At 41.1% G+C, this 25,824-nt stretch overlaps 1 protein-coding gene and 1 long non-coding RNA gene across 2 annotated transcripts in view; one reads left to right on the top strand and one right to left on the bottom strand.

The window, feature by feature from the left end:
• GCC2 (GRIP and coiled-coil domain containing 2) overlaps window positions 1-14,549 on the bottom strand; it is a 47,664-nt gene extending 33,115 nt beyond the window's left edge. The window contains exons 1-7 of the mRNA XM_075265101.1: window positions 14,344-14,549; window positions 12,198-12,254; window positions 11,407-11,491; window positions 8,356-8,423; window positions 7,093-7,197; window positions 1,966-4,626; window positions 326-392 (exon numbers count right to left, since the gene is read on the bottom strand). Coding sequence (XP_075121202.1) covers window positions 326-392; window positions 1,966-4,626; window positions 7,093-7,197; window positions 8,356-8,423; window positions 11,407-11,491; window positions 12,198-12,254; window positions 14,344-14,349 — 3,049 coding nt within the window. The 5' untranslated portion in view covers window positions 14,350-14,549. The remainder of the gene's footprint in view (window positions 1-325; window positions 393-1,965; window positions 4,627-7,092; window positions 7,198-8,355; window positions 8,424-11,406; window positions 11,492-12,197; window positions 12,255-14,343) is intronic.
• Window positions 14,468-19,597, top strand: LOC142195402 (uncharacterized). Its single transcript, XR_012715089.1, has 3 exons — window positions 14,468-14,504; window positions 18,338-18,572; window positions 19,393-19,597. It is a non-coding gene; the product is annotated as an uncharacterized LOC142195402 (long non-coding RNA).
• The last annotated feature ends 6,227 nt before the right edge of the window (window positions 19,598-25,824 follow it).

Raw genomic sequence — 25,824 nt, 5'->3', positions numbered from 1 at the left:
GCAGAATTTACAGCTTCAAAGGGAGAAACTGGAAACTTCCACCAGGAGAAGATAACTTAGCAAAGAAGGATTAAGAAAGAAATGTGAGAGTCTATAAGATTTTATTTTAGATGGTTTCTGCCACTAACTTATGATACCTAAAATTCCAGAACATTTGACATTCTGGCATGAGGCACACCTCTCAGTTAATTTTTATGTGTATGCTTTTAGATTCAATTTCATTTGGTATAGCTAGGAACACACGCATAAACGAAAACTAAACACTTGTAAACAGTACGTAGTCCATTGAACTCAGCATGAACAAATAGCAAGTGCATTTCTGTACCTATTTTACTTTGAAGATCTGCTATAAGAGATTTCTGCTGAAGATCCAATGATTTTGAAAGTACATCCTAAAAGAAGAAAAACAAAAATAATTTCTAAGAGGTTGAGACAGGTGTTAAAATGAATGTGAATGTAAATCTGCAGCTTTTCAATAAATAAAACCTGAAAAGCCATTAACATTTAGACTTTTTGAAACAAGCAATAAACACTATCTCTCAGCTTTTAATAGCTTAGAATGCATTCACACTGCAGTAAGTGGTAATGAATTTATCCTTGAAGTAAGTGGCATTCATAATTCCAAATGCAGGGACTTGTCTTGTGCTTTATCTTATACAATAAAGAGGACCTCTCACCAGGTCTCAAAAGCCCGATTGGTACTGTCCTCCATTCAGCTGTTACAAAGACATGCAGTAAACCCGCTTAGTGTTTATGCAAATTAAGCCAGGGCTACATGTTGAATTGGAAGCAACTTAAATATTACCAATCCTCCCCCCCACAATAAAAATAAAACTAATCACTCAATATCTTGCTAACAGACAAGGCACACACAGAATTCACGAAGCTACATAAATTAAAAAAAAGAGTCCCACTGCAACCTAATCATAACATTTTTCAATATTAATGAAAGTGGCATAAATACACTGACAAAATTCCCTTTAGCCTTCAGTTTAAAAAATTCACTTCACTAAAAAAAAAAAATTTAAGCATCTGCAGCCATCACTAGGGGGAGCTCAGTGCAAGGGAAGTTATACATCTGTCATACAAGTTGTAAATAAATCTTTATGTAATGAGATTATGGAATTATGTATCTGAGATTATGTTATTTATATAAATCTCTATGTAGCGAGAGCCCCCTAGTGGCAGCAACTAGAATATATTTTCATTTTGCTGCAAAGCAGAAGTTCAGAAACAGGCCTCTTGTCGAGCACGGGCCCCATATCAGCAGTCAATGTTGCCTTGTAGCCCTATCCTTAGAGCCAAATAGCCAAGTGGGCAATAACATTGTGGTTTCTCTCAAGGTGGAGTCTCTGTGTGCAATATGTCATTCATCCAGTGTTATGACCCACTTGGCTAGTATACCCTAATTTGCACCAACACTAAAAGGGCTTATATCTTTCTAACAGCTGAATGGATATGGATAAACAAACCACCAAAATACTCAGTATGACAGTGCCTTTAACCCCTTCCCGACATCTGCCGTACTAGTACAGCGGATGCTGGTTGTTTAACTGTACCATACCTTTCTTAGGTTTCAGAGCCCCAGGGATGTGGAGTAAAAGCACTTTTATTCTTTATTCAAATGAGGATCTTGGAGCACAGGGGGAGTTTTCTTCTATCACTGAGCACTGCTGCATCATCACTAAACACGCCCATCCTGCATTCAGCTCCTCTCCCTGGGCAGTGTGATTTGATCCTCCCAGTTCCAGTTGATCCTCACACTGCCCAGGGAGGGGCTAAATGCAGGATGGGCATGTTTAGTGATGATACAGCAGTCATTACACCTCTTACCAACAACGATCAAAAAGCAAATGAAAACAGCAGCAGTAATGTAGATGCTGTACTGACAAAGAGATAATGGAAGAAGCATTAACCAACAAGCTTAAATTATAGAATTTTACAAGTAACATAGATATGTCTTACCTCACTAGTCATTTCTTGAGTACCTCCTTCATTCTCCACCTTTGCATCCTCTTGTGCTTGCTCAATAGATTCTGTGTCATTCTTCTGCTGTGCTTGATTCAGATCAGAAGTTAAACTTTCTATACGAGAAAGCAAGTCTTGGTTATCTAGTTTAGATTTTTCTAGTGCATGCTTCATCTCTAGCAGGTCTTTTTGGAGTGCTTCCTTGTCCCTAAGTGTTTCCTCCAGTTCTTCTTTCAAGAGTACCTTTTCTTTAGAGTGGTCACTTATCAAAGCTCTTAGATCTGAGCACTGCATTTCATATTCTTCATGGAGCCTCTCTAGCTGCACAGATGTCTCCCCTTTCTGTGAAAGTAGATTTTCCTTTTCTTCCTTTAGCTGGAGAACAGATTTGTTAATATTTTCAAACAGTAGAACAAAATCTTCACCTGTGCACTCAATGGTCAGTATATCCTGAAGAATACGCAGATGTTGTTGAAAGGTCTCTGTATGTTGCTCTTTACTCAGAAGCAGTCTTGTTACTTCATCCTTCTCTTCTGCCATCAGTTGTACTTTTTTTCTCAAATCACCTAACTCCTCACTAGAAGACAGACAATGATTGTGTTCAGAACCAAGTCGATCAAATTCTTTAGAAAGAACTTCCTTTTCTTCGCTGAGTTTTAACACTTCATCTTGCCACCTTCTGGAATCTGCCTCAATCTTCTGTTTGTCAAGTAGCAAAGAGTCTACCTGCTGCTGGAGATTTTTCATCTCCTCTAAACCCTGCTCAGTGGTGCTCAGTTTCTGTGTCAATTCCTCAACCATGTGCTCCAACTGTGCAATGAGCTTAAGATGACTTTCTGCTTTCTGCTGGAAGTTTAGTGCCTTTGTCTGCTCACTCTTGAACATTTCCTGAAGTTCAAGAAGTTCTTTACTTGCATGCTGTATCCTAGAAGATATCTCAATGTTTTGCTTGGTTGTCTCCTCTATTTTTAGTTGGAGATTTTCCAACTGTTCTTCCTTTTTACGCAAAGTAGCTGTGACCTCTTCATTTTTCTGTTGCCACAAAGTAATCTGCAGTTGAGGATCTTCACAGTCACTTTGACTGGCTGGCACAGAATCTTGGAGCTTTTGTGTGAGTTCTTCAATGGTTTTCCTCAGTTGTGCGTTAAGCCCAGCCTGGCTCTCCACCTTTTGCTGCAAAGACTCCACATTGACTTGCTCACTCTTATACATTTCTTGAAGCTTACGGATTTCTTCATGAAGAACAGATATCTCAGCAGTTTGTTTGGAATTCTCACTTACTTTAAGTTGAAGCTCTTTTACAACCTCCTCCTTCTGATGCAGGGATGCTATATACTCTTCATTACTCTGTTGCAAGTTGGCGATCTTAAGTTGAAGTTCTTCATATTCAGTTTCCTTTGAGGACAACAAATCAACTTTATTCTGGAGCTGATTCACAGTTTCTTGGAAATCATTTTTGTCTTTGTACGCAGCCCTCAATTTTTGTTGAAGTTCGTGGACATCTGTGGCCTGCTGATGCTTCATGGACTGAAACTCTCGACTGATCTTACCAGCAGAATCTTGAAGTTCTGCCTGGAGGCTGACAAATGTCTCCCGCAAGTTCTCATAGCTACTTACGGCTTCCTCTTTTTCTTGATGAAGCTTTTCACACTGCTCTTTTAAAATCTGTATTTCATGGAAAAAGGCCGATTTTTCATCCTTATAATGGGATGTTACTGCTTGTTTAAGGTCTTGGATCTCTTTCTTGTGCTGATCTATCATGCTTTTAATATCTGTGGCTTTTTGCTGGGCCAGCTGTTTACACTCGGTTTTTGTAGACTCAAGCTCTGCCTTTAATTTTTCTATTAGACTGTTATATTCTTCTATTGCAAGCTGGAGTTCATTTATCTTAAATTCTAATTCCTCTCGTTCGTGGAAATATTCACTTTTTAAGTGTTCGACTTCCCTCTCCAGTCTAATCTTTATGTTGTTGGTGTAGGTGAGTTCATCTATTAGGAGGCTTTGTTGAGACTCTAATTCTTTCACAGCACATTTTAACTGCTGAACTTGATCATCCTCATTTTGAGATGTAACATTAGGTACATCACTACTAGCCTTTTGGTCTGATATATTATCATCTTGCAATATTTTCTCTTTTTCAATATACTGATTAATTCGATCTTGCAATGCAGTTTTCTCTTTATCAGATTCCTTGCTGGAAGTTTCAAGCTCATGCATTAAGTTTGTTACTTCATCTTTGTGCAAAGCCTGTAATTCCAATATTTTTGCATGAAGGTCTTGGATCTCGCTAAAGTATTGCTCTGAATCTGCTTGAGCATCTTTAAGTTTAGTCATGGCATGATTCTTTTCTTCTGTAACAGAATCTAAGCCTTTCTGCATATTAGATAGCCTTTCCTCATAGTCTTGACGCATATGTTGAAGCTCTTGCACCAGTTTTTTTGTGTGTGCATCTTGCTCTTCTTGTTGGCTCAGTCTTTCAGTAGACTCTTTCTGTTTCATAAGTGCATCTTGTAGTTCTTTCTTTAAAGTATCTACATCTTCTTTGTGATTGCTGTGGGACTGTGAAAGCTTGTTCTTTAATACGGATATTTCTTCTAAAAGATCCCTGTTTGACTGTTCTAGATGTAGTTGTACTTCACTTGCTTTCTTGGCAGCAGTCTATAAAAATAATTGCCAACATGGTTACTATATCGTATTAAATCTATTTTTTTAATTCATTGAGAGGTATCACAGAATATGTGTGGTATAACAGTGTTCCAGTTTGGAACACTGGAGAGCTTACTACACAGATGTGAATGGTACAATTTAAGGGTAACTAGTATGCATCAAACCATTTTGTTAATAAAATAAAATCCCGAGAAACCCTTTATCCCCTCCCATACAAACCAGTAAATGTATTCCATCATTCCAGAAAAACTATATTCTAACAGGATGAGAGAGATCAGATGCTTATCTCCCGTGGGGGCTACCCGATCCTTAATTTGACAAGATTAAAGAAAATCTGATCCCATTCATTAACATGTATGGACACGTTACCAGAAGACGGCACCCTCAGACTGCATAAGTGTATGTTAGGTCAGAAAAAAAGCTATTTGAAGCCAACATTATACATAACCTGGACATCTAAGGAGGTTTTCTGCATTTTTAGAGAAAGTTTAAAAAATAAACACCGCTGTGTAATGATATAAGATGGCAATTATTTTTTTTCAGATTCAATTATTTTTAATATTATTATTTTATTAATATATTATTATTTTTTTTTTTTTCAGATTTCAATTATTCATTTCAGAGATAACCTTACCTGAGTAGCTCCCTTACCTGAGTACTCCAAGATGGCATCTGTGCCCACACAGGAACAGTTTCAAGAGGACCTTTCACCATCTGGGACACATGCAGTTTAATACACCGCTAGAAAGCCGACAGTGCGCTGAATTCAGCGCACTATCGGCTTTCATGTTCTGTGCTCCCGGTGAAGAGCTATCGGTGCTGGTACTGTAGCTCTTCACTGTCATCCCTGGGCAGTAAGCAACACCCCCTCTCACAGTGCAGCGCTATAGACGCTGCTGTGAGGAAGGGCGTTCCTGATTGACTGTCACGATAGCTTTTCACTGGGGGCACTGTATTACACCGCATGTGCCCCAGATGGTGAAAGGACCTCTTTCAATGCATGCACAGTACATAGCACTGCCACCATCATGGAGCACCTATGAATGTGTAGCTCTGCTACAGTGTTACCCAGAGGATGGGGTTTTTCTGTGATAGATAAAGAAAGCCTAATGTAAATAATTAGTTTCTTATGCCATTGCTCAGCAAAATGTATGGCATTTAAAGAATTTGAACAGAAAGCAACCAACCCCTCAAAAGGAGTTGCCCACTTTCAGAAAAAAAATCTTATTGTTTGTATAATGAAAAGCCATGCAATTTTTCAAAATACTTTCTGTATCGATGCCTCATCGTTTTAGAAATCTCTGCTTGCTATCATTTATTCTGTTTTCTCCCAGTGGATAAAAATCAGTCCATGGTCATGTGATGGATACACAAGTGCACAGCTCGTTACATGACAGAGCTCTCATTACTGTGTTGTGACTTCAACATGCTGTGCACCTTTGTGTCTTCTTAAATGTATAAACATGTAATACTATATAGCAGTGTGATTGGTGAAGTTATTTTCAGACTGCTGCACCTCAGGTCTGATTTCTTTATCACCCGGGGAAGCTTCATGTACCCAGTGATTAGCAGCAGAACATGACAACCATTCAATTGTAAAAAGTTGACCATGTAATAAATTATGGGAAGAATATGCAAATCTGCCTTCCATGATGTAATTAGGAAGACAGTTGCTGCCTCAGTATTGCAAACCAATAGAGGGCGCTCACTGGAATGTGCAAGCCTGTCTTAAGACAGGATTCCAGTGAAATAACCCAATAATGGCTGCTCCCTTTAGCCTCATGCCCGACCTTCCAAGAGGCCTTTGTTTTGCAATAAGGCTGGGATTATTACCAGGTATAGTCTCTCAATTGAGGACAGCTGTTTCGATCTGGTTGGATCTCTTCAGCCCGATGTAGAGAGGACTATAACCTGGTAGAGGTGAGAGGCTTAGACAGGGTTCGGGGGATATTGACGATACCTGGTAATAATCCCAGCCTTATTGCAAAACAAAGGCCTCTTGGAAGGTTGGGTATGAGGCTAAAGGGAGCAGCCATTATTGGGTTATTTCACTGGAATCCTGTCTTAAGACAGGCTTGCACATTCCAGTGAGTGCCCTCTATTGGTTTGAAATACTGAGGCAGCAACTGTCTTCCTAATTACATCATGGAAGGCAGATTTGCATATTCTTCCCATAGTTCCTTGCAAAGTGGAGTGCTAAAGGCTTAACAAGTCTCCACACACCTATATGGTGGTCTCTCCCTAAGGAGTGACAATATCCCCCGAACCATGTAATAAATTGTAATACTGGGTCTGCATTACTCCTCCTTCCCCCTCCCCCCAACACTGACTCTCATCTAGCTCGTACAAAAGGTTCCTAACAGGGCATGCGGAAAGGGTTTGTCAAAACTGATCAATGCACTTAAAGCATAGACTTTTCGAGTTTCTTTATTTAAAATAAATAAATAAAAAAATTACCTCAGATTCTTCTTTTGCTTTATGTAACTCTTTCTTCAGAGAAACCAGCTGTTGATGAGTCTCTGCTTTTTCCAAAAGAACAGCATCTAATCTCTCAGTAAGAGCCTAAAAAGGAAAATAAATACAAGGTGATTTCTACTCACATAATTAAGATTTAGGTTAGAAACCTTGCATTTCCAAATGTGTTTTTTCCAAAACACAAGATGCACAGGAAGAATCACACTTCAGATGAACAAAGTTACTACTACCACTAAACTTCACTTTCAGTAAGACAATAAGGTCCTTTATTTAGCCTCCTGGTCGCACAATATGAACACGGTATCATTTTGACTTATATGCCTTCGCATTAAAACCAGTAGGCACAGCATCATTACTAACTGTGGCACCCATAGAGTTACATGGGGGTTCACAGTTGCCCTCTCGTGATTCCTTGCACAACCACTGAACTTGACACATACTATAATGTGTTTATGTCAAAGAGACTAACGGGATCGGGCAAGGTTTTATTGTATTTTTTTTTACTGTCTAGATGCTATTCTGCCCAGCAAAAAAAAATACCTTACAAGACAGAAGCAGCCATATATAACAAGAATCAAAACGTCTTTACATTGAAGTCTATGGGCAACGGACATATAATGGACAATAACCGATAGTCATCAGTTACTGTCCGTTTGTGTCCGTTAAGTTAGGTGTCCGTTTTTTTTACCAAGCGGACACCCACGGTAGTGTGAACCCTACCTAAGAATGCTTTTAAAAAAATGGAACTGTTACATTATTTTTGTCAATTAATAAAATGCACAGTGAATGAACCAAAGGAAAATATAAATCAAATCAATATTTGGTGTGACCATCCTCTGAGGGAGGAATCCTAGAATCGATGATGTGGCCCTCAAAGAGCTCCGATTTCAACGTCATCCAGTCTCTTTGGGATTACATGAATAAACAGGACAATCTGTGGTTAGTTCTCTGAGATGTCTGGAACAACTTCCCTGCGGAGTTCCTTCAAAAAGAGTATAAGGATACCTAGAAGAATTTATGCTGTTATGAAGGTAAAGATTGGTCACACCAAATATTTATTTGATTTAGGTTTCTCTTTGGTTCATACACTTTGCATATTAAATTATTAACACTTCTATTTTTTAAATAACTTTTACATTGCAGCATTTTTTTCACACCCGTCTAAAACCTTTGCACACTACTGTATCAACACATGTTCACTTGTGCGTAGAATACTCCATTAACCATGATGTAATTAAAATATACCTGTACAACATCATCTGCCCCTACTGGAACTGGCTTAGCTTTCAATTCTTCCACTTCCTTTTCTAAATCTGCAAATAAGTAACAATGATAAGACATGACAATCACATTAATAGCCAAAGAGGAACAAATGGACAAAGTGATCAGCTAAGAACTTCAGCCTCTTTGTTTTAGAAGTCAGGGAAGGTCTCAGCACTTAGAACTCCACCAATCAAAACCTCTTTAATTGTTAATTCTAGACCTCAATGACCAAGTGACTTTTTTTTGCATCCTAACAATTATAACTTTTTTTATTTTCCCATAAAGTAGCCATATAAGGGGTTGCTTTCTTGTGGGGCAAATTGTATATTAAATGGAATAATTATAGGGTAAACATAAATATATCAGATTTTCTTTTTTGGGTGGGGATGGGATAAAATCTGTCTATTTAGTTTTGTTTTATGGCATTGAATGCAGAGACAGACACAGATAGTAGAGGGTTCTTATGAAGGAACAATATATGGACCCACATTTATTCCATATTGTATCACAGAGAACCACAGTTATTTCCTTCTAATTGTTATTTTATTAGGGAAGTAAGGTGGATAGTTCTTCTGGATATAACAGTCCCATCAGGCCTTAATGAGGCTGTCAGTTTTAAGCCCTTTTTATCTATATATTAGCGCAACTTATAGATACGGGGTATATTGTGTTTTATTATTCTAATTTAGTCTTTTGTATTGTGCTTTGTTTCATATTTAGGTTGGCGCCTCTTTCTATGTGTGGCCTTGCCATGATTTGTGATCCCTTACAGTTATGCCTGGATTTGTCATCCTCATTATCTTCTTAGGTTATGAATCTATGAACATTTTTTTTTGTCACATATAATATAATAGGTTTTGGGGGGGGGGGTTTGTCACTAATTATAGTGATTTGTCACTTATTATCTCACTATTTTTTAATTAGCTCATTTGTATTACCGTATATACTCGAGTATAAGCCGACCCGAATATAAGCCGAGGCCCCTAATTTTACCACAAAAAACTGGGAACTTATTGACTCGAGTATAAACCGAGGGTCAGAAATGTAGCAGCTACTGGAAAATTTCAAAAATTAAAATGGTCGGAGTTTTTGGGTGCAGAAGATGCTGGGAAAGGGGAAAGGGAGGGGGTGTTTTGGTTGTCTGTGCCTGCAAGGAGGACTTTTCTTTCCGCCAATTTGAGTATAAAAAAACGACAGAAACAGGGTCAACTCCATTATAGTCTATGGGCTCAAAGAGTTTCCACAGGTAACCTCTTTTTAAGCAGATAGGGTTTCCGTCTTTCGAGTCCCCATGCGGACCTGAAAAACAGAAACCCTAACGCTAGTGTGATCCTGGTGTTAGTGTGTTATTTTGGTCTCTAGTGTTCTGCACTATTAGGCTCTGTGCTAGTGCTTAATATTGCTCCCAGGTACGGCAGACCTGGAAGCTATTGTTATGATTCGGGTTGTCATGGCACTCTATGATCTCTCCCGCTACCTGCCCACACGTAACCTCAGATCTTCCAATGACCTCCTACTCCGCTCTGCTCTCATCCACTCCTCACACAACTGTCTCCAAGATTTCTCCCGTGCATCCCCCATACTCTGGAACTCCTTACCACGACACATAAGACTGACCCCCACAATCACAGGCTTCAAGAAGGCCCTGAAGACTCGCCTATTCAGGAAGGCCTACAACCTCCAATAACACTATCACCACACTGCCATCTGTACAGTCTCCCCCTCTCCTTCTGTCTCTACCCCCCTTCCCTCACAGACTGTAAGCCCTTGTGGGCAGGGCCCTCTACCCCACTGTGCTAGTCAGTCATTGTTAGAATTATATCTACCTGTATATTCTGTGTATTGTATGTAACCCCCAAATGTAAAGCACCATGGAATTAATGGTGCTATATAAATAAATAATAAAAAATAAAAATAATAATCATAACACACAGGTGCCAACTGGATGTAGATTTGGTGTTCTGTGCTGAACTCCCTGAGACATGTCCTTGAAAATGTGTATTAGGAAGTTTTATCTCCTTAGTGACCAGGGATAACAGGCATATGACAGTCAATATGATAGGTACATTTCAGCTATACACAATATGCATTCAAGTCAATGGGTTGTCTGTGTAATACAGCACAGGTCATGTCTTCCATAGATACATGTATGCAAAGCACATGAGATCTCTGTGTTCCCTTCTGTCCCTATATACAGATCACTGGTAACAGTGACCTAACAAACAGTTCATTGAATTATTTGTATTAGTTATCTGTATACACAGATAAGCAGAGACAACACAGATCACATTCAAAGCAGTTTTCTGGGGTGTCAATATTGATAACCAATTATTAGGACATAAATGACAGATTGGTGAGGGCACCACTGCTGATAAGCTGTCTGAAGGGACCACGGTGCTCATGTTCGTGGGTCACATGGACTTTCTGCAGATCAGTCCTATTCCAGTGAATGAAAATCAGCTGTAATATGAGGCAGCGCTGCTACACAATGTATAGCACTTTGCCTGATATGGAATGAAAAGGATACAGCACTGCAGCCCCTTCAGGCTGACCTTCAGGGTTCCTGGGAGTCCAATGCCCACCGAAACTGATACTGATGACTTAAAGGGAAGTATTCAATATTTAAGTTCCATACAATCCCTTTAAACATGTAACGTTGGTACGCTCATGTAGTACAGATTTCTGCCATGATTTGTAGGTTACTGACAGCAGAACTGAGAAATACTTTTTTTAAATTCTGCTCTGTTTGCCTATCTTGTATATCCTTTGTTTCAGATCCTTCAGCAAATAGCTGAGGAGATACTGCTGCCAGAATAAATGCTAAGCATCACTGCAGGGTAAAAACAGCATTACACAGCATCCATTGCAGCCGCCTATGTCATGCTCTCCAACATGGTGTCCAGCATATAGTAATAATTCATATTCCCTGTAGCTGCCCAGCAAATCCTTTAGCAGACTAGAGTATACAGAATTATTCCTATTGCAGAGCATACAAGCTAACATATGATATTCCTTAATATGCCAACAACATACCTGTACATCTTGATTTGACTTTCTGAATAAGCATCATCTGCTTCTTTGCAAATTTGATGAGATCTTCTTTAGGCAGAGAGTCCAGCTATAAAACAGTTTATATGAAACATTATTGTGATCTGTGAACATGTAAAATATATCCCATAGCACTGAAAGTGTAAATAGCAATAGCTGGCGCAATAGAGGTGGTGTGTTAACTACAGCACAAGGCAGATGTCACAGAAGGTAAAGGAGCCGTTCCCCGCAGGAGGAAGTCTGGAAGGAAGAGCGGTAAGTATGATGGGATGGAGAAAGGGGGTAGTAGTGACGTTCCGTTTCTGAAACAGGGAAACGGATCGTCACCGGATAATCAAAAATTCTCCCTGGGGTGGTCACATGACCGCCCTACGGATATGGGTAAACATACATTTTTGCTATATTAAGTAATTTAGAAAGTAGGTAGGGGGAGGGTGTTTAGATTAGTGTAGGAATTCCTATTTATCCTGGACAACTCCTTTAAGTATTTACAGTAAAAGTTAAAACCATTTAACAGTGTGACCACCAGGATCCTGCCGTGTGGATGTTTGGAATTATTCAATTATTCTTGCTGTTGAGGCTGAATATGTTACCTATAGTACAAACACCTTGCTACAGGAAGTAGAAAAATATGAATGTGAGTCAGCAATAATTTACACAACAGATTAAGGTCACACATTTTATGACTACACTCAATGAACCAGTTTCTGTTAATTGGATTGTAGAGTGGAATGTAGAATAAAATGTAATCCTATTGACAGCATGTACACACATACCTTAGACTTCCCTGTTCCTGGGGTGGCTGGTGATGAGGAGACATCTTGTCCAGTGTCCTAAAATAAAGTAGCAATCCTAGTATACATTTATATACAACAACAAGTTATTTTATATTGATTTACTTTGACAGTTGTTATTCAATAAGCATATACTGGTTTCTGGAATTTTTAGTTTTTACAATTCTACAGGCTTGAGACCTTAATTTCCCATTAATTGTTACTTCAAGTCTATTCAGAGTGCACTATGGTGATCTGCATTATTGGCACTGCCATCTTGGCACCTGACACTAGAAAAGCAAATTGCCTGCCTCATTGCACTGTAGGAGCACAGCCCATCTATCATGCTGTCTCTGACAACAAGCTTATTGTCTGACAAACAATGGAATTGTCAGGCCATTCATGCTTCAGTACAGATGGTGCTGATGTCAGAGGCAAATAAGGGTGGATTTACAAGTTCCTTAGATACACTGGCTCAGCATTTCATATCATATTTCGTTTCCACTTCAGAAACCTCATGTATTTGATTGTCATATAGTGCTGAGCAGTGTTTGGACATATCACCTTCTAGTAAAGTTTTGGCTTGCTTGGTAACTAGTTTAGACTAAGTCCCCACATTGCAGAAATGCAGCTTTTTTTGTTGCAGATATTGTTGCTTTTTTTTTTTTTTTTTAAAGCCATAGCCATGAATGGCTATGAAAGAAATGAGGAATACATAGGAAGCTTTTATACTTCTTCCTTAGGCTCAATCCACTCCTGGCTTGGGCTCAAAAAACCTCAGCGAAATCTGCAACAACAAAAAAAAGCTGAGTTTGCGCAACGTGGGGCTTTAATCTTAAAGCAGGAACTAAAGCAGGCCAAAGAGAGATGAAGTGATCTAGTGCCATGGAATGGAAAAGGGATTTTAGATAGCTCTCCCAGTGGTTTCATTCATTATATGTCAGGCTGTGGTGATCTGCGCTCCTCTTACAGTGCATCACACATGACAGGCTTAGATACACCAGCCCAGGACGCTGGCACTTTGTTTGTCATCTGTGTGCTGCTCATGTCTCCACCGAACCACTCACTGAGCTAACTGGCCCGAAAAACGAACAGGAATAGGAGCTGTCCTGAGCTTTGCCCCAGGCTCATGGCCTCATACACAGGACCTTGAAATCACACGCTCATGTGTATAGTGCCTTAGAAATGAATGGATCATTGTTTAGCCTTGCACAGGGACAATGCATAAGATTGTGTGCACGAGGCCTTAGATACATGTCCCAGCATTCCAGTGAGGACAGTCAGTACATGACAGTATCTATGCTGCTGTGTGCCCTCTTTACACAGTATTACACGACAGGTTTAGATACATCTGCCCAGCACGTTAGTAACAAAAGTTATTACACAATAAGGGGATGCATTTAATGCTGTGTGCTCTAGTCAGAGCATCACACATGACAGGCTTAGATACACCTGGCCAGCACTCCATGTCACTGAGCGCTCTCCTCACAGAGTATCACACACGACAGGCTTAGATACACCTGGCCAGCACTCCATGTGACTGAGAGCTCTCCTCACAGAGTATCACATATGACAGGCTTAGATACACCTGGCCAGCACTCCACATCACTGAGAGCTCTCCTCACAGAGTATCACACACGACAGGCTTAGATACACCTGGCCAGCAATCCATGTCACTGAGCACTCTCCTCACAGAGTATCACATATAACCAGCTTTACTCTGCCCAGCCATCTCCAATATAATACATGCCAGGTGATGTATGAGGCACTATGAGCTGTCCTCACAGAGTATCACATATAACCTGCTTTACTCACACCTGCCCAGCACTCCAGTAATACAATAGAATATATGGCAGGTGATGTAGGAGCTGTCCTCACAGAGTATCACACATGGCAGGCTTAGATACACGTCCCAGCACTCCTGTGAGGACATTTATTACATGGGGAGCCTGTGCTACGTTATAACATCACTGACAACTATGAGAAGCAGGATATACAGCGCTTCCTGGATAGAGATGTAAGAAGTACAATATAGTATCCACACAGCACTGAGAAGCCACCATCGCCCCGGCATATGTGCCCGCTATACTCGTACATAACTCGGGTCCTGTGTGCTGTGAGGTGACTTCCCAACCCCCCAAATTCTCACCTCCATTTCCGCAACTATTCCAACACTATAACTGCTAGATCCTGGCCAGGTGAAGGACCTTTGATGATGTCATGATCATGTGATCAGTCACATGCTTGGGAGGAGTCTGGCTGAGTGCTGTGCTGGATAGTGAAGTGTCAGCTGGTGAACAAACAGAACCGGTGACACTGCATGATCCCGGATACCGGGGAGACTGGTTACCGCTGTGTGTGTGTAATATGACCGCAGCAGAGATGTGTGTGTGTAATATGCCTGCAGCAGAGATGTGTGTGTGTAATATGCCTGCAGCAGATGTGTGTGTGTAATATGCCTGCAGCAGATGTGTCTGTGTAATATGCCCGCAGCAGAGATGTCTGTGTAATATGCCTGCAGCAGAGATGTGTGTGTGTGATATGCCTGCAGCAGAGATGTGTGTGTGATATGCCTGCAGCAGAGATGTGTGTGTGTGTGTGTAATATGCCCGCAGCAGAGATGTGTCTGTGTAATATGCCTGCAGCAGAGATGTGTCTGTGTAATATGCCTGCAGCAGAGATGTGTGTGTGTGTAATATGCCTGCAGCAGATGTGTCTGTGTAATATGCCCGCAGCAGAGATGTGTGTGTGTAATATTCCTGCAGCAGAGATGTGTGTGTGTAATATGCCCGCAGCAGAGATGTGTCTGTGTAATATGCCTGCAGCAGAGATGTGTGTGTGTAATATGTCTGCAGCAGAGATATGTGTGTAATATGCCTGCAGCAGAGATGTGTGTGTGTAATATGCCTGCAGCAGAGATGTGTGTGTGTAATATGTCTGCAGCAGAGATATGTGTGTAATATGCCTGCAGCAGAGATGTGTGTGTGTAATATGCCTGCAGCAGAGATGTGTGTGTGTAATATGCCTGCAGCAGAGATGTGTGTGTGTAATATGCCTGCAGCAGAGATGTGTCTGTGTAATATGCCCGCAGCAGAGATGTGTCTGTGTAATATGCCCGCAGCAGAGATGTGTGTGTGTAATATGCCTTCAGCAGAGATGTGTCTGTGTAATATGCCCGCAGCAGAGATGTGTCTGTGTAATATGCCCGCAGCAGAGATGTGTCTGTGTAATATGCCCGCAGCAGAGATGTGTCTGTGTAATATGCCCGCAGCAGAGATGTGTCTGTGTAATATGCCCGCAGCAGAGATGTGTCTGTGTAATATGCCCGCAGCAGAGATGTGTGTCTGTGTAATATGCCTGCAGCAGAGATGTGTCTGTGTAATATGCCTGCAGCAGAGATGTGTCTGTGTAATATGCCCGCAGCAGAGATGTGTCTCTGTAATATGCCCGCAGCAGAGATGTGTCTGTGTAATATGCCTGCAGCAGAGATGTGTGTGTGTAATATTCCTGCAGCAGAGATATGTCTGTGTAATATGCCCGCAGCAGAGATGTGTGTCTGTGTAATATGCCTGCAGCAGAGATGTGTCTGTGTAATATGCCTGCAGCAGAGATGTGTCTGTGTAATATGCCCGCAGCAGAGATGTGTCTGTGTAATATGCCCGCAGCAGAGATGTGTCTCTGTAATATGCCCGCAGCAGAGATGTGTCTGTGTAATATGCCTGCAGCAGAGATGTGTGTGTGTGTGTAATATGCCTGCAGCAGAGATGCGTGTCTATATATGTAAGATGTCTACAGCATAGTTGAATATCTGTATATGTAACTCCTAACTTTCAAAGGACTGAACAAGGGTCAGAATGTGCGGCGTGCTATGAACGGTGAGGTGACTTTAGCTCCAACAAATTTCCAATTTGAGCCTGTCCATCCCATCAATTTAAATTTTCCTTTCGCAAAGTATAATTCCCCTATAATCACCCCGACAAGGTAAGCCCCCGCATTATAATGTCCCCCTCCAATTGCTCCTACAATATAAAGTCACCTTGTAGTGGCATACCACAGAATAAACACCTTCTCCTGGTGTACCCACTGTATAATGTCCCTCTCCAGCTACCCCCATAGAATAATCTTCCCCTCTGGTTGCCCCAACAGTTTAATGTATCCCTCCAGTTTCCCCCAGTATACTGTCCCCCTCCAGTTACCCCACAGTCTATATCTGATTTAGCCAAATTTCACTAACAACATGTTGGAATAGCCTTTAGAAAGGTTATCCTAGCCCTACCTTTCTTCATCTATTCTTCAAAGCCGTTTCTTACTAAAACACTGTATTCTTATGAAGCACAGGAGGACATTCCCCCTGAGCTCCGAGTACAGTACCGTCATCTCCAGTATTCTGCCTCCTCTTGCTTTGTTACACTCCATTCTTCCCTGCGTCAACTGCAACACTCCTCAGTACAGTGCATGCAAATCCCACACATGAACTGTACTCTAGGTCCGATTACATAAAGCAAAAAATAAGAAGAGAAGGATGCCTTCACATGAAGGGACTTGTAGGAGGAGGTGGAATACTGGGGATGACGGTGCTGTGCTCAGAACACGGGAAACAAACATAATTTGCATATATGAATAAAGTATTTTATTCAAAAACGACTTTGATGCACACATGGAGAAAGGAAGGACTAGAATAACCTTTCTAAAGTCTAGTGCAACATGTCATTAGTAAAATTTCTCTAAATCAAATGATAGACTCCCTTTAATGTTCCCCTGCAGTTGCACCCATAGTGTCAAACAAAAATAAAAACCACTGATACTCACCCCTAACCGCTTACTACTCCTGGAGCAGAGACAGGGGCCAAATGGTTAAGCATTGAGTGGATGGCTCTCTGCTTCACCATTGTATTCAGGGCGCAACTGACACTAGGTTCACACCTGCGTTCTGGTCTCCGTTCTGTGGTTTCTGTCTTCTGCAGGTAAGAAGACGGAAATCACAGACCGGGTGCGGCGGTGAGCGTTTTATTCTATCCGCCGCGAAACCGATTTTTTAAATCTGGACACGTAGTACTGCATGTCCGACTCTGTGTCTGGATTAAAAAACCTGATTTCGCGGCGGAGAGCACAAAACGCTCACCGCCGCTCACGGCCGGACATCTCTCTCATCCATTCAAATGAATGGGTGAGAAAGACTCCTGCAGGTTTCCGTCTCCTGCTCTGTTTTATGCAGGAAATGGAAACCTGCAGAACGGACACCTGGGCACAGATGTAAACGAGCCCTAAGTTGAAACCGAGACAGCACTGAAAATCTGGTACTGTCTCGCTGAATGCGGAACAGTTAGCAGGTATGTCTGTATATGTGAGATGTCTACAACAGACGTGTGTAATTTGCATGTAGCAGAGTTGTCTGTCTGTATACTTAAGATGCCTGCAACAGAGTTGTGTAAGATACTTATGTTTCCATATTTAGGTTTTTCTTCAGTCCTCTCCAGTTTTAGCTTCAAAAACTGCATGCAATAAATTAATTATTTAAAAATACCCTAAGGAGATAGTGAATTGAGTTGAAATCAGGACATAAAATATTTATGTGCCAGGTCAGGAGGCACTGGCCTTACCACTGACATACTTTGTCGTTTGAATGGATTGCAGTTGGAGAGTGATATGTATTTGGTAACATGCGACGTGGAGTCCCTTTATACATCGATCGACCACGACCAGGGCCTCCGAGCATCCCTTTATTTTCTGCGTTTTTTGGACTTAGATCCGGATTTAACATCATTTATTATTGAGTTACTGGATTTTGTTTTGAGACGTATTTTTTTTATTTTCAAGGACCGCCTCTTCCTGCAGCTCCAGGGAACAGCGATGGGGGCGGTATGTACCCCATCATATGCCAACTTGTTCCTGGGGCTGTGGGAGAGGGAGGTGGTCCAGCATATTGAGGGATGTGAGGGGGTCCTGATGTGGTCGAGATATATTGATGACATCCTGTTTATCTGGCAGGGCTCCACGTCGCAGTTGGATTTGTTTTTGTCCTCTCTTAACTGCAATGACCGAAATATACGATTGACTAGTGTGGTCAGTTTTTATCAAGTGGATTTCCTGGATATTTCCATTAAACGGGATAGTAATGGTTTTATTATTACTGATGTCCACAGGAAGGAGACATCAACCAATTCTTTGCTTCACGCCTCCTCCTCCCATTATCCCAAGGTCAAACAGGCCATCCCAGTTGGCCAATTCCTAAGAATGAAACGTATCTGCTCCAATGACACGATGTTTGAGAAACAGGCCTCAGATCTGACCACGAGATTTTTAAATCGGGGATCTTATCGAAAAACTATATCAGCGGGTTATGAGAGAGCACAAAGTACTCCCAGAGATCAATTACTGGTGAGTAAACCTAAGAATAAAAACGATAGGACTTTCTTGCATGATATACGTTTTGTTACGAAATTTAATTGCCAGTGGAGAACTCTTCGAGATATTTTATGTAAACACTGGAATGTTTTGCATACAGATCGTCATTTATCACAAATTTTACCACCTTATCCCCAGATCACGTGGAAGAGATCTAGAAATTTGAGGGACATGTTAACCTCAAGTCATTATGTACCAAATACCTCAAAGTATATTTTCGGAAGTCGGGGTCCCATTTGGGACTCATTTTGTTGTGGGGGGTGCACCGCATGTAAGTACGTGCTGCGCACCTCCACTTTCAAAAATTCTAAGGGGGACAAAGAATTTAATATTGTTCAGCATATTACATGCAATACAGAGGGAGTCATCTACTATGCCACATGTCCCTGTGGACTAATTTATATTGGAATGACTAGTAGAGCTCTCAAGGTTCGCATTTTGGAACATGTTGGCAAAATCGCGGCATCTGCCAGGTCCCGTGATTTTGAGAAGCTACAACCCGTCCCCAGACATTTCAAAGAAGTACATCAAAGTGATCCACGAGGCTTCAGAGTACGTGGTATTGACAGGGTACACCTAGGAAGTAGGGGTGGTGATTTGCGCAAGGCATTATTGCGCAAAGAAACCCGATGGATAGTAGAATTGGACACTTCAAGCCCGGCTGGGCTCAATGAAGCAGTCAGCTTTAAGTCCTTTTTGTAATTATTTGTTTTTGCGCAAATTTTAATGATTTTTTGTCTTTGTATATGTCCTTTGTTGTTTACTAATTTATATTTATAAATATATTTCTTAGGTTCATCTGTATTTGGATTTTCTTTGCCTCATCTGCGATTCGCTTAGGATGTTTGGAGAATTGGGAGCAGCTTCTTGGTGCTTTTTGGATCTTCTGTTTTTTCACGTTTTTTTCACATTTTTTTCTTATTTTTATATTTCCCATTTTTTGGGGGATCTTATTCACATACATTTATATTCTCTGAATAATTGGGGATCTTATTAATATTTTTTCACTGTGTGTAAATGTCATATGAATAAAATTTATATATGTGTATACTCTATATTAGGGGTTATTTTATTAGATTGTGTGAATACCTAGATGTATTGCCTATTTATTTTTAGCTATTTTCTTACTAATATTTGTAGCTTTCCCTTTAAATTAACTAGCAACATCCTATATATGCATTTTGGCTATTCTTATTTATATTAATTGGTAGCCCTTTGACTGGTCATTTTTTGTGTATTGTAACATGAGATTATCTTTATTATTATTAAAATTGTTATTATTTGGGGGTTTCCTATATTTATATCTTTAAATTTTACCTTTGGGTAGTCACATGATTTCCCGGTGGCCATTTTAATGTAGTGCAGCATGAGAACAGCTGCCTCTACCTTTTGGATTCCGGCCGATGCGTGTACGCGTGCGCATTCGGCTGGCTTTATTTATTTAATGATGGGCGTGGTGGCGTCACCGCGTGACGCGTGCGTGGTGACGTCATCACGTACCGACGGCTACATGCGGAAATGCAGTATTACACAGGGGCTTTACACATGAATCGTTTTACAGGTGAATCTTGTTTTGTTTGATATGTGGGATATATATATCGCATCATGGCTTAGAATTTCTTGCCTCTGATGAAGCCACGCTAGGCGAAACGCGAGTCAGGCATTCTTCTTTTGTCCCACAAGTGGCACCCTGGGAGTTCCCCTGTGCATAGTATTACGCTGTCAGCATGTCAATTGGTATGTATTGTTATTTATTATGACTGGCTTCTTTGTTGTAGATATTCTTATCAGTGTTATCTTTGTCTGATCCTTTCGGTGTACATATAATGCCGTGGCAAACATTATTTATAATTCGGACTAGTCACTATATTATATTGTGGATATAGGATACCATCTGAATGTTATTTCTTTAGGACAGTGTATATATGGACATATCTCCATTATAACCTACAATTGTTGGGGTCTCTATATATATTGTGTCATTTTTTTGGGTTACTCCCAGTTAGCCATTTGTGGGAGGGTTGCGGTATTTGTCCACCTAAAAACATCTAGGTGGATCCTCCTCTGTTGTCCTCCAGTGTCTTATATGTTTTTTTTATTTTTTGGAGTATTTAATAAAAAATTTCTGAAATTTTTATGTTACTTTATTTGGTTCTGTGTTTTTTTGTTTGTACTTATCAAGTTGCCGGCCTGTAGTAGCCTGTCTTAATGCTACAGCCATAGTTATGCGTAGGCATATAGACCTTTGGTTTCGCTAGCTGTACAGCTTCAAACTGAGCTTTTAACCTCTAATCGAATTTTTGTTCTCATGATCTATCCACAGGACAAATCATCTGTTCTTGCAGTCTGTGGGTGGCAGAGCTGCTAGTGGATGGGTGGAGCTGTCATGGCTGGCTTCAACACCCGGGCAAGTGCCAGGGCCCCAAGCTTCTGAAGGTCCCATTCGGTAGTGGTGTAAGGCACGGGGCCTGCAGCCAGCTAGAAATGGCTGGGGACCTGTACCACCATGATGGCGGTTGAGGAAAGCCTGGTTCCCCATATACATACTGCTAATGGAGAGGGGTCCTGGCGATCGTCAGGCCCCTTTCCATTAGATGTCAGCCCAATAAAAAAAAAAAAAAATGCTTATACTCACCAGTCCTGGGCTCAGCATCCACTCTGGAGCTCTTCCAGCTGGAGACTGAAGTCCTACTCCCCAGGCCTCACTGCTGGGGACTGTGATTGGGCCCCAGCAGTCACATGGAGCGCGCCAGCGTAATTATGTCATCGCGCCTCATGTGACTGCTGAGGTCCAATCCCAGGTCAGAGCAGTGATGTCTGGGGAGCAGGACCTCAGTCGCAAGGAAGAAGAGAAGCAAGGATTCCCAGGAGATGTGAGGTAAAGTGAGTATAAGTGTTTATTATTTTTAATCACTTCCCCTGGGCCTCTGATTATTATACTCTGGAGTCTGAGGAGACTCCACAGTATAATAATAGTACCAGTTCTGGGAGTGAGGTCTTTGGAGTATAAAATATAGTTTTTTTTCTGTTTAGGTTGTGAGCCCCATATAGGGATGTACATTTTTCCCCCTATCAGTATGTCTTCGTAGAATGGGAGGAAATCCACGCAAACATGGGGTGAACATACATACTCCTGTTGTTCCTGGCGACATTTGAACCCAGGACTCCAGCGCTGCAAGGCTACAGTGCTAACCACTGAGCCACGCGTTGCACCCGGAGCATATAATATTGTGTGGAGGTTACTGTGGATCATATAAAACTGTGTGGAGGACACCCGGAGCATATAAAACTGTGCTGGGGCCACTGTGAGCATATAATACTGTGTGGGAGCCACTGTGAGCATATAATACTGTGTAGGGGCCACTGTGGGCATACAATACTGTGTGGGGACTTCTGTGCAGTATATAATACTGAGTAGGGGCCACTGCGGAGCATGTAATGCTTTGCGGGTGCCACTGAGGAGCATGTAATGCTGTGTGTGGGCCATAGTGTAGCATGTAATGCTGTTTGGGGGGCACTGCGTAGCATGTAATGCTGTTTGGGGCCACTGCAGAGCTTATAATGCCATGTGGGGCCCACCGCAGAGCATATATTGCCATGTGTGGGGCCACTGCAGAGCATATAATGCCATGTGGGGGCCACTGTGGAGCATATAATGCTGTGTGGGGGCCACTGTGGAGCATATAATACTGTGTGGGGGCCAATGTGGAATGGTACTAAGGCCCTGTTCACACAGTGGAATCTGGCACTGATTTTGCAGTGGATTGGAGCAGGAAGCCATAAAAAAAAGTGTCCTGCTGAATTTTGGCGAAAGACCTAATTTTATTTAATAAGGGGAAATTGAAAAAGGGAATAGTAGTGGAGATACACTGACATGTAAAAGGATAACAAAGTTTTGAACTGTTGACTTTCAGGCTGCATATCTCACCATGCACTACATCTTCAAATGTGAGAATACCATAATTTTCTAGACAATCATCTACTGTTACTCCTGTTACTGTTATATCTGAAGAAGAAGCCAAAGAGCTTCGAAACGTTATATTCTGTCATCATTATTAGTTAGCCATTAACCGGTTAAGGACCAGGCCCAAAAGTATGTTAAAGACCAGGCCTTTTTTTTCAAAATTGACATGTGTCACTTTAAATGGCAATAACTTTGAGACAGTTTAACTTACACAAGTGGTTTTGAGACTGTTTTTTTCGTAACACATTATACTTCATGTTAGTGGTAAATATTAATCAATATTTTTGTATTTATTTATAAAAAAAAACTAGGAAATTTGATGTAAATTTGGAAAAAATTGCAATTTTCAAAATGTGAAATTCTCTGCTTTTCAGGCAGATAGTCATACCACCCAAATACATAAATAAATATTATCTCCCATATCTCTGCTTTATATCGGCATCATCTTTTGATTGTCTTTTAATTTATTTTGGACGTTACAAGGCTTACAAGTGTAACAGCGATTTTCTAGATTTGCAAGAAAATTCCCCAAACCAATTTTTTAGGGACCGCTTCAGTTCTGTAAGGAATTATAAAGGCCTGTATAATAGAAACCCCCATAAATCACCCCATTTTCAAAACTACACCCCTCAAATTATTCAAAACAGCATTTGGGATGTTTGTTAACCCTTTAAGTTTTTCATAAGAATAAAAATAATATGGCAGTGAAATTTAGACATTTTATTTTTTTTCATTAATACATTCATTTAGACCTAAAATTAACACATTCACAAAGGGTTAAAGGAGAAAATGCATCTCACATTTTGTTATGCAATTTCTCCCGTGCACAGAAATACCCCACATGTGGGTGTAAACTGATTTTTGGGTACACAGCAGTGCATGGAAGGGAAGGAGCGACACTGGGTGTGTGAACAGCAGATTTTGCTGGAATAATTTTCAGGCACCATGCCTCATTTGCAGAGCCCCTAGAGTACCAAAACAATGGAAACCCCCCAAAAGTGACCCCATTTTAGAATCTACACCCCTCACAGAATTCATCAAGGGGTATAGTCAGCATTTTGACCCTACAGTTGTTTCACAGATTTTACTAACATTGGGATGTGTAAATGAAAAATTACTAAAATGTCACTTTATCCCCAAAGTTTTAATTTTCACAAGGGGATAAAGGACTAAAAGCCCCCCACAGTTTGTTACACAATTTCTCCTGAACACGGCAATACCCCATGTGTGGCCATATTCTGCTGTATGGGTACATGGCGGGGCTTGGAATGGAAAGAGCGCTATTTGGCTTTTGGATGGCAGATTTTGCTGGAATAATTTTAGGTGCCATGTCTCATTTGCAGAGCCCCTAGAGTACCAATACAGTGGAAACCCCCTAAAAGTGACCCCATTTTGGAAACTACACCCCCCACAGAACATATGAAAGGGTATAGTGAGCATTTTGACCCTACAGCTGTTTCACAGATTTTATTAACATTGGGGCATGAAAATGAAAAATTACTTTTTTTCCAATAAACTGTCAATTTAGCCCCAAATTTTTCATTTTCACAAGAGGATAAAGGGGAAAAAGCTCCATAAAGTTTGTTAAACAATTTCTCCTGAACACAGAAATGCCCCATATGTGGTAATAATCTGCTGTATGGGAACATGGTGGGGCTCAGAATGGAAAGAGCGCTATTTGGCTTTTGAAGGACAGATTTTGCTGGAATATTTTTCAAGTCCCATGTCGCATTTGCAGAGCCCCTAAAGTACCAATACAGTGGAAACCCCCTAAAAGTGACCCCATTTTGGAAACTACACCACTCATAGAATTTATCTAGGGGTATACTGAGCATTTTAGCCTCACAGCTGTTTCACAGATTTTATTAACATTGGGACGTAAAAATGAAAAATTACTTTTTTTCCCAATGAATCGTCCATTTAGCGCCATATTTTTAATTTTGCAAGTAGTTAAAGAATTAAAAGCCCCCCACAGTTTGTTACAAAATTTCTCCTGAACACGGCAATACCCCATATGTGGCCATAATCTGCTGTATGGGTACATGGTGGGGCTCAGAATGGAAAGAGAGCTATTTGGATTTTGGAGGGCAGATGTGGCTAGAATAGTTTTCAAGTGCCATGTCGCATTTGCTGAGCCCCTAAAGTACCAATACAATGCAAACCCCTCAAAAGTGACCCCATTTTATAAACTACACCTGTCAAGCAATGAATCAAGGGGTATTATCATTTTGTGCCTAAAATGCTGCCAAAAAATGAATGTCCAAAATGAAAATTTAAATTTTGAAAGAAATATGCCATTTCGGTGCCCAATACGTTGCACCCACTTTGTGTTGTCAGAGACCTGCACTCCTAAAACTATTAAGGGGCCATCCCGAGGGGCAAAAAATATATATATGTGGGTGTAAACTGCTGCTTGGGCACACAGGAGGGCTCAGAAGGGAAGGAGCACTGCGCTTTTTAGCTTTTGGGGTACAGATTTAGAGGGACTTTCTGGGGGCCATGTTCCTTTTGGAGAGACCTGGAGGTAACTGTAACCCCATTTTGTAGGGGCAAGTTTAGGGTCTCTGCAAAAGTGTCATGGCATCCAAAAACCAAACCTTCTGCGCTCCAAAAACCCAATAACCCTTCTTCCCTTCCGGCTGTGCCCTAATATCAGTTTATTCCCACATATGACATTACGTCCGATATAACGGGTACACCAGTGTCATACATGTGCCCTAATATCAGTTTATACCCACATATGACATTACGTCCGTTATCCCGGGTACACCAGTGTCATACATGTGTCATACATGTGGCATAAACTGCAGTTTGGGCGCACAGCAGGGCGCAGAAGGGAAGGAGCGCGATGCGGCTTTTGGAGTACAGATTCAGATGTTTGGTATCTGGACGCCATGTCATGTTTGTAGAGCCTATAACATACCAGAAAAGTGGATTCCCCAAAGGAGTGACCCCATTTTGAAAACTGCACCCCTCAAAGAATTTCTCAGAGGGTGTAGTGAGTATTAGTATCCCAGACATGACTGCACAGCGGATGGCGAAGAGGGAATGTGTAAGCGGTGCGGAGTACATTGCAGACACCAAATTCCCTACTATGTCCCAGTAGCTCCTATGATTGGGGGAGTCACTCTGGGGTCATTTTGGGGGTCACTTCTGGTGTCTTTCCCTTGTAAGCTGTAAATCTGGGGTGTCTCCTGAAGTACACTGACACAGCTTATACATTCCCTTCCTGACGCCGCCAGTTGTATTCTAATAATTTGG

The sequence above is a fragment of the Leptodactylus fuscus genome, chromosome 2, assembly GCF_031893055.1.
Source record: "Leptodactylus fuscus isolate aLepFus1 chromosome 2, aLepFus1.hap2, whole genome shotgun sequence".
Lineage (NCBI taxonomy): Eukaryota > Metazoa > Chordata > Amphibia > Anura > Leptodactylidae > Leptodactylus > Leptodactylus fuscus.
This window is presented reverse-complemented; position numbering and strand designations above follow the sequence as displayed.